The 20,738-nt window shown below is 47.0% G+C and overlaps 1 protein-coding gene across 2 annotated transcripts in view; it reads right to left on the bottom strand.

Moving 5' to 3' along the window:
- The window catches only part of ZSWIM5 (zinc finger SWIM-type containing 5), a 97,019-nt gene that overhangs the window by 46,582 nt on the left and 29,699 nt on the right, over positions 1–20,738 (bottom strand). Inside the window, exon 1 of one of the 2 annotated variants that reach the window (XM_085586290.1) lies at positions 10,159–10,192. The exons of the other annotated variant lie outside the window; for it this stretch is intronic. Coding sequence (XP_085442416.1) covers positions 10,159–10,177 — 19 coding nt within the window. The 5' untranslated portion in view covers positions 10,178–10,192. Of the gene's footprint in view, positions 1–10,158; positions 10,193–20,738 lie in introns of those variants that run through there. 2 annotated transcript variants of the gene reach the window in all.

Genomic DNA, 20,738 nt, shown 5'->3' with positions numbered 1-20,738 from the left:
TGGTCAGCCCATCATTTTCTGTTTGCTCCTCTCAGCACCCCCAAGAAGCACACACAGCATGTACAAGAGCATAAGACACCCCTCAGGGGCCCCCAACCTACCAGCACTGACTGGAATAGTTCAGGCTTAAGCCCAACTCTTTGCAGACACAGCCCAACCCACATGCACAGAATCTGAGAATGTAGGGAGAGAATATGAAGGGGAGAAGGGTCCAAGATCCCTGGAACTTGGTCCCTTTCAGGAAGCCACATTGGTAAGGGCTTAGCATGACTTTACAACATCTACAAGCAGGTTTCAGTAAGTAACTCAGATGTCATTCATGTCACTGGTGCAGCACCAAAGAAAGGACCCTCTGAGAGCATTGGACACGAGCATCTCAGTCCCTGCTGGCTCCCTCACCCACGCTGACACACTTCACAGGCAAGCTGCCCACGCCCAGAACAGGCAGTCTGCTCCAGGGCCGATTCCCACTGCATCTCCCATCCTTATTTAAAATGAGAGCTAGCTGGTTTCCCTGATGTACATGGTGCAATGCCAGCCACACTGAACAGGCTTCATGTAAAACACAGCCCACTGCCTTTCCAAGCCAAGGGGGAGACATTCTCCCAGACTGCACATAGCAACCTCAGACACCCTTAAAGCCAAGCTCTTGGTCTTGCTTTCCTTCATGAAGCAAAGGCAGAAAAAGCACCACAGCTCCCTGACTCCAGCGTTTTCTGGCATCTCCTTCAGCAAGATAGACATACAGACCTCCTCCTGCTCCTCTCTGCAGCAAAATCTTCTAAACAAGTCACACCTGACAGGGACATGGAAACGTCAGGGACATTTCTGAAGGACAGCAGCCATGATGAAAGACAGAGCTGAGCAGATTTTCTATCAGAAAGGTTAAACCTTGAAGATCATTCCCTGAAACACTCATCCCAAAGGGAAAAATAGGTTTTAAGGTGAAACCAAAGAAGGAAATTCAGCCAAATGACCATGTCCCACCCTGTGGTGCCATGACTGACATAGCATCCAACAGAGCTGCACAGCCCTCCAGCCGCTGCCTGTCCCATCCTTCTCCATTCCCACAGTAAAAGCACAGAGAACCCAGGACATGCAAACAAAGCCCCTTCTGAGGAAAAGCAACTCCGTTCCTCATGAAGCTGATGGAAAAGCCCTGCCAGGATTATGTCTGATGGCCAGAGAGCTCACACCGAGGGCTCTGGGGCAGCGTTTATGTAAGCTTTTCTTGCATGTATGCTCTTCCCCAGACACCTCCCATCACTCCACTTGGAGACACTCAGGTCACAGAGCAGGCGGAAGGCACACGAAGCCCCACGACAAGGCAGAGTCACCAGCATCACACTGCACACCCTCTGAGATGCAGGAACCTAGAGGCTGGAGGCACCGAGGCAGCCAGGATGCTGTGGCGGAGCTGCTGCTGCCAACATCCTCCTACACCAGCCACCCACTACTCCAGCACCACCGGCAACAGGCAGTCCAGACCTGGAGGTAAAGCCAAGAACCACAGCAGGAGAAGGGCAGGCACAGAGACAGGAGAACCAAGGGCTCTTTGCCTCCCACACAGCCGTGTAATGTAGCCAGAAAAGCCTTTTGGACTTACAGTTCCTTATGCTGACAGAAAATTCAAAGCTGAGTTTTACTCCTGACTTGCAAATCCTGAGGAGGAGGAGGAGGAAAAGGGATAAAAAAAAGCCAGGCCATCTGCTCAAGGGCCTTGCAGCAGAGAAGAGGGCTGCACATGGTGATTCTCCAGGTTGAGCCTAGGTACAACTTTCAGGTTGACTTGGCCACTTGATTTCTTTAGTGCAATTCTGGACCCAGATGTTTCATAGCACATGCTATTGAGTGTGTACATGTGAGGAAACTACCTCTAATTTGAATATCCCTGAGAGAACATTGCTCTTATTAAACACTGCAGAGCTATTGCTCCATGCGGCATTAACAGTACAAGACGTTCTGGTAGACTACAAAAATTGGCCCATAAAAAATAAACACTTCTGTCTTACTAAGGGCATCTGGAAATGACCCAGAGAGCTTGTCTATTTTCATTTGTAGCATTTTCATACAACAGAAGAAAGAAACTGGTTGTGAGTTTTGAACAAATGTTCTTCAAATGCTTACAAGGAATCCCTGAAAACACCAGCAAACACGCCACCCACCCAGCTCCCCACAGGCAGAGCTTGGAAGACCACAATGTGGTCCCGTTTCATTCAGGCTTTACCCCACTAACTATCCTTCCTGTTGTCTCTCAGTAAATCACATCCTTGAGGAAAGAAACTTGTCTCAGACACAGGACCCACCCACTCCCAAAAGCATCCAACTGCACCGCAGCACACACGTGGCAGGGAAAGACAGGCCAAAGGAATGGGTAGGCTGCCCTTTACTGGGATGCTCCTCTGAGAGCAAACTGTGTTTCTGAAAGAAAAACCCAGTAACAACATTTGAATTAATACATTGCTTACCTTTGCACTCCCGAGGGCTACAAACCTTCACCTTGGCAGCTGGACACACATCAGCTCAAATGCAAGAAGCAAGTCAATCCCTGGCATTTAGGCGTGCAAAGCTGAAACCTCCCTTTGTGTGCCAGAGGCCTGTGGTCATTTTTGGAGCTTCAGCACATCAGCAGACAGCAGCATGACTTGCCATGCTGCCATTATAGCACACCAGCAAGTCAGGAAGCAGGAGGTCCAAGAGCCCTGCTAACCTTCTTGCTCTGCTGCAGAAACCAACCAGAAACACTCACATCCTATCAAGGATGGGGTCCCAGAAGAGCAGACAGGAATACATCACAAAGAGATAGCATCTTCCTCAGCAGTCTCTTGTCTGGAGACATATTGCTGGTGACTGGTTTCTCAGGGCTCTTCAAATTCCTGCTCCAAGCTCAGAGGACTGGAAACAGGAATGGTGGAGTCACCCATTCCAGATCCTACCCAGGAACTGCTCTGATGACTGCCTGGCTCCTTCCTTCACAGCAGAACATTCCAAAAATGAACCAAAACAAACTCTAGAGTCATGACACTTCTCACAAGGCAGACTCCAGGCTCTCCAGCCAGGCCCAACTGCAGACGCCACAGAAGTGTATTTATTTTACAGACTATTTGAGCTGGAGTTTGTGAGAGAAATTATCCTTTTTTTAAAGAACTTGTGGTTTTTGTAAAAACTGATTTTAGCAACAGTCACATTTCAGGCTCTCTTTAGAGAAACCATCTGCTGATCTCCCAAACGTGGTGCAAGCATTTCTGCAGCCCTCTGCAAGGACTGTGCACAGGAGATGCGGCACCCAGTGAAGGGCTGAGACTCCAGCTGCACAATTGGGAATATCAGAGACAAACTGACCTGATGTGTCCTTCTTGCACAATGCCATCCCATGCTTCTCCCTGACCCTGGGAAGTCTCCCTCCTCCAGACACTGTGCCATTTTCTACCTCTGCCTAGAACACCTCCATATTCCAGTGTCCCCTGCCAGGCCCAGCCCCACCTGCCTGCCCTGCTGTGGTTAGGGACACACTTCCCACTCCGTGCTGGCTCCCCAGAGCAGCTATTAGAGAACAAGACACTCCAGTGACAGAAGTCACTGGCTGGGGATGGCCAGCCCTGCCTCCCTGGGGAGCCATGTGGGAAGGAGCTTTGCCCATTGTGAAGGCACTTGGGTAATTACCAGCTGCCGGAACCAAAAAAGTCTCTGCTGAGAACGTGCAAATTCCAACTTCTCTTGGATTTGACCACGTCTGCAGAGGGACAGCAAAGACGTCTCGCAAAATGGGCACCCCCTCCCCATTCCCCTTGCACTGAGTCTCACAGCAAGCTCTGAGAAATGCTCTCTGGTCTTCTTCGACAAGGTGAACACAACATTCCTCTCCATGCTTACTCTCCAAAATGGCAGAACCATTTAATAATTTTTTTCCCCTCCCTTAAAATCAAACCATTTGAGGTCAACATCCAGCATGAAAATTCCAGGCATAGATGTTTAAAATCCCAACAGAATCACAAGCAAATCGGAACACAGGATTTTATCTCATTAACAATTGGACAAATCTTCATAATAGCTGGTACCACCAACCCCACCTCCAGTAATCCCCATCCTGAGGCAAACTGCTCCCAGACACCTGCTTGGCAGCACAACAGTGCCCATCTCCACTCCCGCCTCGCCTCTGCCGACGCTGAAATTGAAGCAGACTGACAGCAGGATAATTGGGGGGAAAATTACATTTTCTATATAACTTTCATACGTGACTATATTTAGCAGATGGAGAAACAAAGTACATGTATTCAGTAAATATATATTTTTATAGCTGTAAAATTATAAACACATATGTATGTTCCAAGGAGATCTGAAGTCTATTTTAAGATGCTCTTCACATGCGGATCATTAAAGCCTACAATGCAGTTCCTTTGCCATATTATAATAAATATGGAAAGTGAATACACACTTCTCAACTCTTGTAGGTCACGAGAGACCTAAAGATGATCTCGTTTCTCTTCTGGTTGCCCTCTTTAGTGCTGCTTCAAAGGGAAATTGGTTTCATATGTGGGTTGACTGTACCTCACAGCATCATTTTGCCTGCAAACCTAATTTAGTGAGCTGCTGAAACACTGTTACATAGGCAAGCATCGATTCCAGACCTCTGAAACCCATAGGGTCAACACTGGAAACTAATTCCTCGCCTGACAGGCTGCTAGCCTTGCATGAGCAGCAAAACTAGCATCTTGCCACCTCTCACATTCAGGAGGCATTAATCACACTTGCATCGCTCCAACAATTGGAATTTCTGATCCAGGATGATTAATTTCCTCCCCATGCCCATTTCAAGCTGCTCACAGGCTCAGGGCTCTGCCTTTGGGGACGAATGCTGAATTTCTCTTCCTGCTCCCTGCACGGCCAAAGCCAGGAAAGAGGACAACTTTCTCCACCTTATTTCCTCAAGACTTCTGCCCCTGGGGAGTCAACAAGGTTTTAATCAGCACCTGGCACTGTATCTATCAGATATGCTAATAAGGTTCCTTACCTTAACAAACACCCTCAAGAGCAGACTCATCTATCTTAATTGGTAAACGCTTCATTAATAATGCAGCTGAGGAGTCTCAGAGCTAGAAATATAAATAGCAAGTTCTGATGCAAGGGCTTTTTTTTTTTGTTCTCCAAGTACAGATTCAGAAGGAAGGTCTCTGTCGTGCCCTGCTGCAGACACAAGAGCCCTTTGCAGCGTGCACAAAAAGCCTCTTTTCTGTCTCTAAGGGGTCCAAGTTCAGAGCATCCCTTTCCAAAGGAGAAAGGCAGGCATACTGGAAGGCATTCCTGGGCTGGGAGGCACCCACAAGGACCAGAACCCATCAAGCACCAACAGAGAGGTCAATGTGGACATGCTACCGAGACAGTGGCTTCCAGCCATTGATCAATGACAGGAAAAGCATTAAAACGCTTCTTTGGTTAAGTCACAAATTCCAGTCCTATGATTAACGCTACTCTTAGCCAGGGAGCAAAGCAAAGGCTCAAACACCACAACCAGAAGGGACATTTGAAGAAAAAGATCTTGTGTGTCTGAGACTACACATTCTGCAAAGAGATGACCCCAGGCCCACCACACTAATCTCCAGATCTCCATTTTAAGGACGTAGCCAAAACAAGGCAGGAGTCTCTGAAACTCTGCTCTACTCATGAACTCCAGGCATGTTAAAATAGTAGGCCTGGGTTCTCCTTTTTCTTATAAATTCATTCTGCAGACAAAAAGCCAGACAATTAGGGATTTTAAGTATACTCAGTGCAGCCAGAAACTTGCTGATCTTAATCAAGTTTCTCAAAGCAATGCCCATAATTTCTACACAAAACCATTTTTATTGTCCTTTTTGTTTTTTTAAAGCTCTGCTTACCAGTCCCTACAAAGTCTTAACAGATCAGACTGGGGGTTTAAATCTACATGTAGAAGAAGAAATTATTGGGGTTTATGGATGTTAGAGATAGTAATTGTTGATAAATATCTTCCTCTGATGACATCTGGAGGATTTAAATAACAATGAAGTGTTAGACCAAATCCCAGATAAAATGTTTTGACAAAATTTTAAATATTTCAAGCAAGGAGGTTTCAAACACTTTTTTGGGAGAAAAAACGACCCAAAAAGTAGGAAAAAAACTGACAAAAAAGTTTTGTTTCAGATTCTACCACCAGGTCCAGATCTTGATTTTTTCTAAGCAACCCTTCTCTGAGCCCAACCTTTCTGCATTACTTATGGCATCTTTCTACAGCAAATGACTCTTCCAAATACTAAGAGGCTTCTCTCAGAGGTTTTTAAAGCACCAGGCTTGGAAAGCAAGGCTGCAGTCCAACTCAAACTTCCAATGTTACTTTGAGTCCTGTGCTTAAAGCTCCTTTGGAAATGGCTCCTGGGCACATGCTCTCAATTGGAACAAAAAGGCAGGCCAGAGATTATATTTCCAAAGGATCACAAACAGTCACACCTGGAAACACTGTTTTTTCTCCCCTAATCCCATTTAGCAAATTTAACTGGACGCTTGCCAAAGGTATGTAACTCAGTTTTTGTACTCATTTAGAGCAATTCAGCAATATTCCCTGGGACGGCAGCATGAGGATGGGAATTTGCAATGGGGTCTGCATGGACACAACATCCATATATCCCTGCACTGATCCCAGGCAGAGGGGCCTAGCATTCCCCATCCCACACAGTGCCTCTGGCTAGTAGTGCCTCATCCCAGACAAACCCACCATTGTACAGGATGCTCTGCAGCGCCAGCCCGGCAGGACATCAAGGACACTGAAAACTGATTTCTCCAGCCAGCCCGAGCTCCCGCCCCACTGATTAATGGTTCTCCGCCACAGAAGCTAATAGGATCCTCTTTGAAATCCAAATAACCAGCATTAGTGACCTCAGAGCCCTGTCTGCTAACTGGACATACAGCCTGCTTTTAATTCTCTTTATTTTCCACTGCATCTTCCCTACCAAAGCTTCCTTCCCCACAATGTTCTTTCCGAGCTGCTACATCCCTGCTCTGCTGAGTGTTCCCCACCTGCCACTCCAGTTACAGCCTGTGTGTGGCTGCACAGCAGCATCAGCCCAACCCAACCCATCCTCCCCCTGATCCCCTACCCTAGGGAAGGGTCCAGGTTAGCTGCTGCAGCCCCACAGCATGTCTGTACTGAGACAGTGCCCAGGCAGCAGCAAATGCTCCCCTGGCACAGCAAACAGCTATCGAGTGTACCCCAGGGCTGGTTCTCTGCAGCCAACAATTTAAAGCTAAAATTCACCAGGCTTCCTTGCCATTCCCGCACCTAGCTCAGCAAAAGCCTGTCTGTAAGGGACTAACATTTAGGCAACCAGCTCTGACTACAGTAAATCTCCTTCTTTCCTCTCTCTTTTTTTTTTAATCCATAACCACCAGCTTTAAAGCTTTAAATCAATATCCCCTCTTGCGATCTGCATTCAGCAAGGAATTATTCACATTGAGAGCTTTAAAAATTAAGCTAAACCCTGCAGGGCCCAGGCCAAACTTATATCACAGCAAAGCTTTAAACACTGGATCAGGGACACAGCATGAGCCATGTCCTGGTCTTAGATGCAAACTAAACGTAGAAAACAAAGCCGCCGTCACTGTGTTAAAAGGAAAAACCATAAACGGTCCATGCTGTGGCTTCTCCCAGGGACACAAGGGACAAAGGCCCTCCTTCCATGAAGAGGGGTCAGCCCATTCCAACCAAAACACCTCGCATAGGAAAGAAACTAATTGTCCCCACAAAGGAAAGAGACTTATTGTCACTGTTTGAAAGAGAAAATGGCAGCTGATCTATCCACCCGTCTGTAATGCCGGCCAGAGGGAGGTCTTTGAGGGATGATGCGAGGACAAAGAGGGCAGTGCCATGTGCTCCCTCCACAGAAGTACCCAGATCCATGGGAACAGGAGGTTCTCAGCACTGCTCACCCACTGCTGCTCACAGCCAGACACAGCTGGCCCCAGGCTGGGCAGGAGTGCCAGATGCCAAGCTGAGAGTCCACAACATTCCTAGAGGTGCCAATTTTAAGGTGCAATTGAAGAATGGGTGGGAGAAGAAAAACTCACAACCTAAAACAGCTCCTGTTGGTGCCTCAGAGGACTACAAAGGCAGGAGAAGATGGATGAAAGAGCAAAGATTCTCAGCCTCACTGGTAAGAGAAGCTCCCACCTTTAATTTGAGGAGGGGTCTGATCTGCTCAATGACAGGACTAGATATTACAGGGAAGACACCCTGTACCCCATCTCTCCTCCCACCACAGGGACAAGGGGCTGCATGCACATCCCTCTGCGCAAAGATACCTCAATCCCACTTAATGCTGTGATGGTGGCAGAGGCAGAGGGTTGGGTACAACCAGTCCAGGAAACAGCTGGATTTCCACCACCCCCACAGTGGCATCTAAATGAGCACTGAAATCTTTTCATCTTCCCTGCTTGAGGGATGGCATGAAGAAGTCCATCTGGACTGTGCAGAGAGAATCCTTGATCGCAGTCACCAGCCTCATGTAAGACCCAACAAGGACTGGCAAGAGTCAAGGAGCTGGAACAAGGCTAAGAAATTGGTACAGAACAAAGCAAATCAGGAGGCTCTCCTGGCCCTAAACATCCTCATGGTCCCACACACTGGTCTCTTACAGGCATTAACTGCACAGGGAACTTGAGTCTTGAATCACCCCAGAGCACAGATTATGACTCATGTTCAGCTCTTAAGATGCCCACACACAGCCACTTCTCCAGCTCTCAGTCATGGGGGTGACTGCCCAGGCCTTAATATTTGTAAAGTCTTTAGGAAATCCTTGGACGGAAAGAGTAGAGTATTATTATGAAATAATAGCTTTTTATTCTGCTCCATCTGAAAGCTGCAGGTCTTTGTTCGGCCCCACGCTGTCTCAGCCAAGGGTTAAGGCTTGACTGGCTGGGCTGTGAGAAGCCATCCTCCATGGTGGGGGAAAGGCAGACTTCTGAGGGTCTCAGGAACCTATTTTATTTTTTTATTTCTAACCTATTCGGACTCCAATAAGCAGCTTTAGATGTAACAATAGGGAGCTGAAAGCCCAAATACCCCAAAGCCTGCAGACAATCAGGACTGTTAAAGCATCCACAACTGACATTTTTAACACCACCTGAAATGTGTATTTTCCTTTCTGTTTCAAAGCGTTATTTTCCAATCAGATTATGTGCAGGATAAATACCCTTATGCAGTGACAGCAGGCACTGCAGAGGAAAATTGGGGATAATGGTAAATGCAAAGATTTACAGATACTTATCTCAGCATCTGCAAGAAATATTAGCTTTGAACGTGGTGCTCAAACACAGTGTCAATCACTAGAACCTAGAAAAGTGCAAACTTGCTTAGCTGAACTTAGCTCTAAAATAAATTAAATAAATAAAATATAACTATGCTTTTAGAGCCCATCTCTTGAATGGGAAGCAGCAGCTACATGCATGAAAAGTCAGGCTGGTCCAAGTTGACAAAGCACAGTAACAGATGAGAGACTGAGAGTAATGACCCTGGAGACACTGCTCTTCTCTGAGGTCAGGGACACCCAACCATGAGGAACACAACAATCAGGGAGGACACCTGGCCATCACCTGCAGACACAGCGGGCACAGACACACTGTGGCTGCCATGGAGCACATCTGTGCCACTCAGCCAGGCTATAGGAATGGCCACGAGCACCCCAAGCTCGCTGCAGTCACAAAAGAGCACCTACGTGCTCAAGACATCATGCTGTAACCCCCTGCCTTGGGGACCATGAAGGCTCGGTGGTTTCTGCTGTCACCATTTCTTCCATAGCCCCCACCCAGGAAGAGGACCCAAGCTCAGGCTGCTGCCAATGCTCCCTGACCAGTACCACCCAGGACAACACTCCTACATGCAGATTTGCCAACCAGCAGCTGTTAAATGCCCACACAGGTCCTATGCATTCCCACATAAATAATCCATGTAGCAAGGAGATCTCTGCAACACACTTGCCCTGACACTGACCTACGAGGAAAGGATGTGCAACAAGGTCCTGAAACTTTAATGAATCACTGTGAAAAAGAATGTTACAGTCACTAGCTTAAAAATATACCAAAATCACAAGCAGTTTCAATGGAGATGAAAGATGAAGGAGGAAGACGCCTCCTCAACAGCCCAGATCTACTTACCTCTAAAGGTCCAACACATACTGGTGTTTCTGAAGATGTGGCTGGACCTCCCCCGGCTGGCCAGCCACGCTCTCAAAGCACAGGATCCACTCGCTACTCCTCAGCTCCTTCCCCTGCACTTGCTTTCAGCACTGAACATCGTTCACACCCCCAAAGTTAGCCAGACACGCAACTGATCCTCCAGATAAACAGCCCGACATCCAACAGCGCTTCTTGGGCTACAGCCACAGACCATCAACAGAAGAAGCGAAGCTGTGATCTGAAATCTTATCTGGTCGCTGCAGAAACGCAGCGGAGAAGGTCAGCTTTCCATCATTCAGCAAAGACATTCAGCGCCAGCACACAAACACTAAAAAATATCACTGTTGAGTTAAGACAACTTTGGGGTTTCTGCTTTGCAGCCAAGTATCACTCAGCGGCCATTAAACAGATTTTTTAGCCATCAGTGGAACATTAGAAATTCCATGAATCTGAAGTTTATTAATTCCACAATACAGTTTATACTTTTTTTCAGGATTTATACTCCTTGGCTTCACTCTTTCAGCTATAAATAAAACCATTTGCTAAGTTGGCTGATACACTGCAGCCCATGACTGGCACATTTATGCAAGTTGGCTGAAAAACAAGATGGTTCAAGGAATCGCCAGAAACACTAAATCCAGTTATTTCAAATCTATTTTGAAACATCTAATAAATCTGCAGGGATCACTTGAGATACAGAACTGGCTAAACTCGAGTAGCCATGCTTCTGAACAGCATCCCTGACATTTATGAAGTGGCTGATGTGCATTTTACAGCTTTCTCTCTCAAGTCCTTCACAGTCCATTGCATAATATTCATGTCTTTGGATAGTCTTCAGAAGGGAAAGAAATGGAAACAGGAGAAAGAAATGGCAAAAAGAGATCCAGCAGAAAAGACTTATAAGATCCCCCATGCCTTTCCACAAGCTTTAAACAGAAAAGAGATCTACATCCACGAGTTCCCATCTTGGTAGAGTGCACCTGGCAGGGATAGGTTCAGAGGCCCGTGAAGACAGTGTATATACAGGCTCAGCACAAGGAAAAGGTGGGTCTGGTCTATCAAAAAGCTCCAGCAAGAAAGTGAGCCTGCACAGCTACTCACTGAGTCAAAGGTGAAGCTGGGACAGTGGTAACTAAATCTGCAGATTTTGGGGTAGATGGAAATTCTAAAATCTGACCAAGTCTCAGAGCTTCCCTGGTTAGCAAGAGACAAGTGATGAAAGACCTGATCAGAGGAGAAAAAAATAAAGATATCCAACTAAAATTTTTAATCATACCACTTACAGTCTGTACCCTGAAAATTTCTTGTGAACAGAAAGAGACTCTGGCCTCAGGACACATCAACAGATCTTACCCCAGAGCACCAAGGGGCTGACAGCAGTTTTGCTCCTCCAGTAAGAGGAGCAAGCCAAAGGAGAAGGCACAAAAGTAATCTCATAGGGAGAGGGCTGTGTAGGAAACCCTGAGCTCAAGGTGGAGCCTCAACACTCAGTTGGAGCTTTTGCATGATTACTTCCTGAGCAAAACCAAAACCCCTGGCAAAGCTGCTCAGACAGGTGATGATTAGCACTGCAAAACCAAGGCAGGCTCTCCAGGAACTCAAGGTGTGCGGTGCCCCCAGCCATGAGAGAGCAATTTGAGCCCTGGGGAAACTGCAAAAACTTTCAGGCAAATAGAGATGTGATAAAATGAATAAGACTATTAATAGATGAGAGCCAGGGTCCAGGGCTTCCCTCTCTGCTTCAGGCAAGAGTTGATTTTCTTTCAGTCACCAAAGCCATACTTCTGAGTGTTGGTCTGGGGCACTCCAGCCTCCAAAATTTACACCCTGGGTATGCTCCTGATAGCAACACTTTGGGTTTTCCTTACCTGAAAGCATCTTCATTGCTTGAAAGTCCCTCCTCTCACTTTGTATCTCCCAAACAGCAGCAAGACATAGTTGCCAGCAGCTGTGTTTCCTCCATGGAAATACCAACCGTTCTGGAGTGTGCAACACTTGATAAACATGAAATCCAATGGGATGTTGTCATCCCTGTGCCCTGTCTGGCTGACAGGTGTCGAGACCATAGCCCCTAACAGACACTGCAGTGTAATTCACCTCCCTGCCACCCCCAGCCCTGTCCAGAGAACACTGCTGGCCAGCACCACTGTAGCACCCAAGGCACAAACCTACCCCAGAGGTTTCCCCACCTCTGATTCGCTTGCTGGGAGCCAAAAAGCAAATAATTCATCATTCCCTGCCCCTCCCTGATGCAACTGCTCAGAAATTGCTGAGTCCGACCCTGCTTATCTCTGGATGTAGTGCAGTTCTGTTTTCTAATCCCCTACATCTGCATTTTGTACAGCCCTTTTCTAAGGCTCTTCACATTTGCTTCACAGTTTATCGCCCTGCTCATGCAAGATGACGCATCTTTAAACTTTCCACTCAAAAGAAGCGCTGAGGAATGAAACCATTCAAAACCGAAGAAGCTGCCTCAGAAAACAGTCTCCACAGAAAACGGCCAGCAGGAGTTTTTTTTTGAAGTTATAAATTTAATGAGACAAGGGATTATCTCTTCTGTTGGAAAGACTCCTTGTTCCTGGTATCATAACAAAATAGTGAACCATCTGAGGGCTTTTCTTCTTAAGTTTTGCTCAAAAACTAGGACAATAACAACTGAACTCAGAAGAAAAAAAAAGAAAAAAAGATAGTTTCCGTATGTGGAGACAAAAAAGCCTTCCCAGCACAGACTTGAAGAACAACCCATTCTCTATGCCAATTCAAGAAGTCCTAGCAACTTAGATGACCCTAAAGCAAATAGGTCCTATAGGTGTACCCTAAAGTTCCCTCAGTGATACATCCCAGCAGTCAGAAAAGGTTTATCATGGTCTCTACAAGTTCAAATACACTTCAGAAATTTTAGATGCCTGTATGCAAATAAGAAGATCAGTCCACTCTGGCAAAGTTGTTTGTCCTGGAAAAGCCAAAAAGAAGCCAGGCAACACAGAACAGAGAGAACAAGACCTAAACACAGAGATGCTGCTGCCGCCTGGCAGCCCATGGGGTTGACCTTTACATCCTTCCCCCTTAAACAAACCTCAGCTTCACACTCACCCACAGTGAGTGGGACCCCCATTTCACAGGAGACAGCACTGGCTCAGTTTATCTGGGCTTGGGGGTCTGCAGGGTCTGGCAAGCACACGTACACTAACCCAAGCAACAAGGACACCATCAACAGACAGGGAAACATTTCATCCCATGTCTTCAAACCACCAGCCCACTCCTCCTCTTTGCCCGCAACACCACAGGGAGTCTCTGATCCCAACCAACTCCCTGAGCACAGCCCCCAGTGCCTTGCAGTTCAATACAGGGGCTCTCTGTGGGGGTCTGGACTGGGTTTCAAAGACAAAACATTGCCAGAACAGGAAAACCCTGGGTAAAAACCGAACGGGCAGCTCTGCAGCTCTACATCGGGTCTGCAGGAAGCCAAGGATGACTTCAAGCACCCAACGGACACAGTTCCCCGGCAGGGATGCTAAGCCAGAAACCACACGGCCTGGTGACCCCAAAGAGCACACAGTGCCACCCACGTTGAAGCCTTGAAGGGTTATTTGTACACAAGGCCATGTTGAATCAGGGCAGCCAGAGACACTGCTGTGGCTCCAAGGAGAAGCACACACACAGCCTCCCCTCATGGTGGAGATGACTTGACCAGCTCAGCCAAGAGCAGGATCAGGCTGAGCAACAGCCACGGCACTGGTGGGTCAGTACTTTCCATGGGAAGGTTTGGGCAGCACAGAAAGAAGAGGGGAAAGCCAAGTTTGACTTGGCCCAGCAGCATGCTGGGACTGCAGACGATGCCCTGTCCAACACACAACCTGCTGGGAGCAGAACCCAATGCCTTGCTCTACCATGGCTGGTCTTACAGAGTTGGTGCTATCAGATCAAACCCCTGGGGCCACAGCTGAGCCCTGGGAAAATGTTGGGAATATCTGTCATCCCTTTGGCTCAGTTTATCATCTGGAGAAGGCAGGACCTTCCACAGTGCAGGCAGATGGTACAGTCACTGCAATTGCAGAAGAAATCTTCTGATGCTACAAGTGTACCCATTTTTCTGCAGTCTGCCCCAGCAACATACCCACATAGAGCAAAAAAGAACCCAAACACTCTTTTTAATTAGGTTAAGTTAGCTGTTTTTACAGCTTTTAAGGTTCAAGCTAGACTGATTATTCATGTACCCACAGCACTAGCAGGGCTGGCTGTCTCAGATCTAAGTTCATCTTTCCTAGATCCAAAGAAAGGAAAGGAAAAAAAAGATGAGTTCTAAAAAAGAAAGAAATGCTTTTGGTCTCCCGTCACATGATTTCTTACTCTCACCTGGGTTTGGCACACAGATGCATAGCACCTGGGCTGATGGGAGAACCTGCTCACACCAGCAGCAGAACAACAGGGCCACACAGTCCAGCACATCTCCTTCCCTGGGCAATCCCCACAGAGCACTGCAAGTTATTACAGATGGCTTCGCCAACCATAACAAAACACAACACCCAGTCACCTCGAGATCGCTTGCAGCCCAGCTGTCCTGGAGAAGGGACAACCCATCCCATCACTGGGCTAAGGCACAATCAAATATTTAAATGAACGTTTCTGCTTCAGGTCAGCTTCACCTTCCTCCTCCTGCCGGCTACCGAGTGGAGAGCGATCTCCTTGCATTGCCGTGACAACCTGAGGATGGGTTACAGCCATGGCTGGGCTGCTGAATGGCAGCGCTGGGTACTTGACATGCGACAATGGGATACGTTTGCCTTTTTTCAGAAATGAGAGGCTGACATTGTGAAGCGGTTAAAGCCAGACATCCAAGCGAGGCCATCACCATACACGGGCTCAAAAGGCTTTGTCTGCCCTTCTAAGAGAAATTTCATAATATGCGAGGGTGAGCAGTCAGCAAAAGGCTTGGATAGCTCGACTTATAATCATCCCCAGCTTCCTCACAACGGCCCTGAATACATCTTTGATTGGTTATGTATGAGAGGAGCCGTCCCCAGCGTGGTGCCAGACATGTGCAACACAGACCTGGGACGGACTCCTGAGCAGGAAGAAGAATTCTGTTCAGCAGCAACGCTTAAAGCGGGGGGAAATAATAATAGTAATAGTAGTAATAATAGTAACAGTAGTAATTAATAATAATAATAATAACAAAATTATATTCCATTATTAATATGAATTTGAACTTATTATTGAAAAATGTTGCAATTATTTAATCCCTAATGGTTTCAAGATATTCCTGGTCCAATTGTCATTCCCCCCCTCTGCAGGCAGGGTGAAGAGCCAATTCCCAGGCTATGGCTGTTATTCCCGAGATGGGCACTTCCACACAGCCCTCTGTTTCTCAGTCCAGAGGGAAGGGCCACCCATCCCTAAGAGCGCCCCGCCACCCCCAGCATTCCCCCAGGACCCCAGCCCAGCCCCTAAGAGGGGAGGGGCATGGATCCCGTGCTCATTCATTGCACAAGTGACTTTCCTGTTGTTCCAGGCGAACAAAAGCCGAGCGGCGCAGTGGGCCCTAAGAAGAGTGCCTTCCCTTTAATAAACGTGATTTCAATCCCAGTGAATATTCATACAATTACCCTAGCTCTAATTTGTATAAAATGACAGCCTGCAAACCAGGGATGATTGAAGAGGACCAAAATCATTTTGTTTGATTACAATCTCTCCTCCCTCCTCCCCCCCTCCCCACCTTCATTATCTTTTATGTCTATTTAAACTCTGGACACTGCATATTCATCTCAATTCTCCCTCCATCTCTCCTTCTGTTTGTGGGTTGCTGCTGCTTTTATTTTTTTTTCCCCCTCCCATCTCTCTCTCTCCTTTCATTGTAATTTTCTTCTTGCTTCTGTTGTGCATTCAGGGATTTGAGGAGGTTTTCAGGGGGAGTGGGGGTGGACTTCATTTCATAAAAAAAAAAAAATACTGTGTTGTCTGGATAGAAAATTACATTTGCATGCTCGAGGGGCCTGAGGGCTTCTCTGTGGGCTTGGCAGAGATCCTACCTCGGGGAGGGGGAGGGAGGTGGAAGATGCTGATTTGATTTCCTCCTCTTCCCACCCCTTCCCCCTTTCCTTTCCATATTATGTATGTCTGCCTGATTTTTCTTTTCTTTTTCTGCATGTGCAAACCACTTGAAGAACAATGGCACAGATTAGAGGCCTTCCTTAGGGCTGTTTATGAATGCAGTTGTGGAGTTCAGCAAAGCAGAAACATTACATACAGTAATTGGACATTTAATTACTAATGAAGCTAGCAACTGATTTTTTTTTTTTCCAAGGGTCTGAAGCAATGTGACAGACCCTCCAACTGCAGGTTTAATTATGGCTGGAGATGGGCTTAATACTCCCCATCTTGCACTCTATTACCCTCTCAAAAGCCCTTCTGCCTTTTATTTGTAATTTTTATGCCCCTGCCGCATCCACAGGGAGAAACATCCTGATGCTCTATCAGACAGGATGATGCTTCTGCTGCTGCTCTCAATTGCTGTGAAGCCAGAGAAACCAGTCTTGGACAGGCTTCCTACAGAGTCAGCTCTCTTAAGAGCATGGAGGGAAGAGACCTGTTTTGGTGGCCAAGAACATCCAGAACAAATCTCTCCTTGATTATATTTCACTTTTGGCCCAACCTAATTTTTGACATCTCAGGTTTCGATTCCTCTTTTTAAGAAATCAAATACTCAGGTTGTTTATCATAGGGGATATTCAGTTTCCTGCTAGAACTTAAATCTTAAGTTTTCTTTTCCTGCCTCCGCCTCATCCAGCCACTGACTCCTCCAAACTCCCCGTTTTCCATAGGACAACTGGAAATGAAGTCTCTACAAGGCAAGGAACCAGAGCAGGCTCCAAGCAGTGTGAAAGCAAAGGTTTGTCCCCAGAAAGTTTTGCTTTTGTAGGGCTATAACCAGGCATCAGTACAACACTGGGCTGGTTTCCAGAGCGAGAGGTGAGCAGGTCATGGGTCAGGGGGAGTGGGAAATTAGGTACCTGAGGTCTTAGTCCTATCACTGGCAGCACATCACAGAAGACCTCAAAATGACAAGCCAATGTGTACTGGATCACAACTTTCACCTCTATCTTGTCTCTGACAGGGAATGGCAACCCCAGAGAGAGCTTCTCCCTTGCTTCTAGCAAGAAGGAACTTAAGAAATTCCTGAGCTGGAAGCTGCATCTAGACCACCTGGTTGAATACCACTGAAATGGGGCTGGAATTGGGTTAACAAGCACCTTTGGAGTTTTCACATTTCATTCTGCCTCACTGAGTTTCATTCATTGCAGCTCTAATTTCCTTCTTCAGGTGAAAGGAGACAAAGTGCCAAGGCAATCCCACCTCCTCGTGCAGAGTGCTAAGCTCCAGGGAACTGAACCTTCAGCTTCTGTTGATCAAAAAACCTTCTAATTGATTACAGATGAATTCTGTACAGCAGAACTGTTGGATTTTAAGAGCAAAGAGAGCACTTTTGTAAAATGTCATATGCATATTGGGATTTTTCTTTCCTGGTTTTAATGACAAAGTGCAAATTTGGGGGTTGGGGGGGAGAAAAGACAGGAGAAAGAGTAACAGATGTGAAGAGATGAAAAATGTTCCTAAAGAACAAATCACTCATTTCTTCCTCCAGATCTCCCAGCACATCATACGGAAGACTGTACGCTCACAAGATTTCACACTAATCCTCACATGTGTTACAGAGTGAATGAGCAGCATTCAGCCAGGACCCATGGATTCAACTGGCCTGCACATTCTTACACCTCCTCTGGTCTCAGGAACAACTTGTATCTATGAGAATGTTGTGCCAACTGAGCTAAATCCACTAAAACATGGAGCAGTTGGTATCCTACTTGTACAGGTTATGGTGGAATTCCTACGCCATCACTGAGGGACTAAGCCAGCAGACAAGGCTCCTCTAACACCAACTGCAAGAAAATCATCTACATACCCCAAAGGTCTGGGATAGCATCATCTTCAGGCAGCACCAGTGTCTCCAGTGACTATTAGAGATCTTGGAAGACTATACTGAAAAAGACACACAACTTTTAGACAGCAGGCAGGAGTCCCTCTCAAATACCACGTGCTCGGATAATAGATGCAATTTCCCCCCTGGATTTGCCTTCCAAATGTGGGATTCAGCCAGGAAGCCCATCAAAAGTTCACTGGCACCAGTGAGAGGCCCTGCTGCTCTGCTGCCGACTTGGATCCTAGACAACTTGCCCCTGGCTGTTTTAGAAGCAGATACCATATTCCTTGGATTAGGAGCAAGAGTTTGCACCAGACGTCTTCCAAAACTGCCCAGTTCCTCAGCTTTGACTGAATTCAGGACTTTTTCTGCTGCATGAACAGCTGGGCAGAAAGTCTCTGGTGATACAGAAACACGGCCCCCATTCATCTTCCTTGCCCAGGGAAGCAGTCTAGAAGAAGACTATTTCCAAGAACTATTTCCATGTCCCTTGACATGATTTTCAACCTGTTCACCGCAGCGAGATGCAGCTGAAGGACTCAATCAGTGCTTTAGTAAGTCTTTCCAGGTCCTTTTTTCAAATCAGGCTAAACAATAGGGGTCCACCACAAAGCTTGGCAATATGGGACATGGGAGAATCCCACCCATGGGGTCATGGGAGGCTCCCCCAACCCTGGCAGTGTCGAAGGCCATGCTGGATGGGATTTTGAGCAGACTGGTTTAGTGGAAGGTGTCCCTGCCCGTGGCAGGGAGGTTGGAACAAGAGGATCTTGAAGGTACCTCCAACACAAACCATTCTATGATTCTGTGATTCAGAAAGGACAAACAGGCCATACAAGCTGACATCTCCAACCAAAAACTGAAAACTGGATGCGGTCAAGAAGAGAGATCTAGTGACCTGGGCTCTGCCCTCACCTCCGGTCAGCTACTTCAGCATGTGGTGGCCACTTCATGTTTCAAAGGAATGCTAAATTTCACCCAGGGGCATCTCCAGGAACACTTCCAGCTGACTAGCAGCATCCTCTGCCCTTTGGGAGCTCACAGTTGCCAATTCAGTGCTACAGAAACGCTGGTGTCCAGACTCATCTGCTTTCCTGCATGTCAGAATTACATGACCCATTGACTCATCTCACTGCCTCCACCTTCTCAGGGACCTTGTGGCACCATGAACACCTGCTCAGGGTCACCGGGACCCAAACTTCCAATCACACTCATCAGCTTCTATCAACATCAGCTGTATTTTAAACTACTTTGAAGCAACGACGGTGAATGTAAAACACAACCTAAATATAGCTTATATGACAGAATGTAGCCCGGGTGTGAGCTGCCTTTGACCAGCAGAGCTCTAGGCACCCCCCACCATAAGGAATCACACTTTGCCCAAGTGACCTGCAACTGCTGTTGTCCATCTGAGAGCCCTTAAATGAGATCTGCTTTACAGAAAAGGATGAACACCCTCCTGCTGAAAACTGGGCCCCTTCAAGATGTCTCTAGTCAGATATTCAACACTTAATTGCTTTTGAAGACTAAAGAGCCCCTCTTCATTCTCCTCCCATGTGTTTATCTTCTGCAGAAGTCAGCTGCTGAGTTTGCAGGAGAAAGATCAAATAACAACTAAAAGAAGTTTTAAGATGCACACCCACTGCCATTAATCATATTTGTAATAGCTTCCTTCCCTCATTGCCTTAAAAATGCTTATTTCCAGACCCTGGCCAGCCTGCTCCCTACAAACACAAGTGTGGTGTCCATCAGAGAAACAGCTTTGGTGGCAAAAACATGCTACCAGGTGTGAGAAAGTATTCCCTTACTCAACATATCCACTGATGCTGGGCAAAGATGCCAGCAGGAAACCAGGAGGACATGAAGGGTCAGTCCTGTCCAAAGTAGCTCCAAGGCTGGAAAGGAAAGGAATGCAAGAGCCTTCTCCAGCCCTTGGCCCATGGGAAGCATCTGTGGGAGGGAGCTGCTTCTCTGGCAATGCTAGTGCTCCTTTGGAGACCTAGTCCTGGAGACCTGAGCTCACACTGCAGGAACTAGATGAGATTTGGGGACCATTCACATCCAGAGGCAGCTGCACTTAGACAGAGTTTCCCTGTTTAAGGGACAATAGACTGTTCAAACCACTTCAAAAAGGACTCATCTGCCCAACAGTTGCCTTTTTACCAGCTGGCCCATGGTCCAAAATATCCATCAACTTCCCACACATTGCCATATGCTGCACATAGACTGAGATGTCCCAAACACCCTCCAGACCCTGCCATAAAACTAGCTCACATCAAAACTTGTTCACATCAGAGTCAAGATCGGAGGGGAGCCTGATTTCCTCCAGCTCTCCCACCATGTCTAAAATGGCCTTCCAGTACCCACTCACTCCCAGGGATTTTCAAGCTTTAACTCATCTTTGCTCCCAGTTCAGGGGGTTCAGAGTGCAGGGCAAGGCTGGGCTGGCAGCCCAATGCTCACACACAATGAAGGAGAGTAGAAAAGCAGAGCACAGAAACCCACACCAAGGACATTTGCTCTCCAGCAAGACCAGAAACGTCAAGCCAGCACCACAGCATTGCTCAACACAATCTGGATG

Source organism: Lonchura striata, chromosome 8, assembly GCF_050655825.1.
Source record: "Lonchura striata isolate lonStrDom1 chromosome 8, ASM5065582v1, whole genome shotgun sequence".
NCBI classification, from domain to species: Eukaryota; Metazoa; Chordata; class Aves; order Passeriformes; family Estrildidae; genus Lonchura; species Lonchura striata.
Note: the sequence above shows the minus strand (reverse complement) of the source record. Positions and strands in the feature narration are given on the sequence as shown.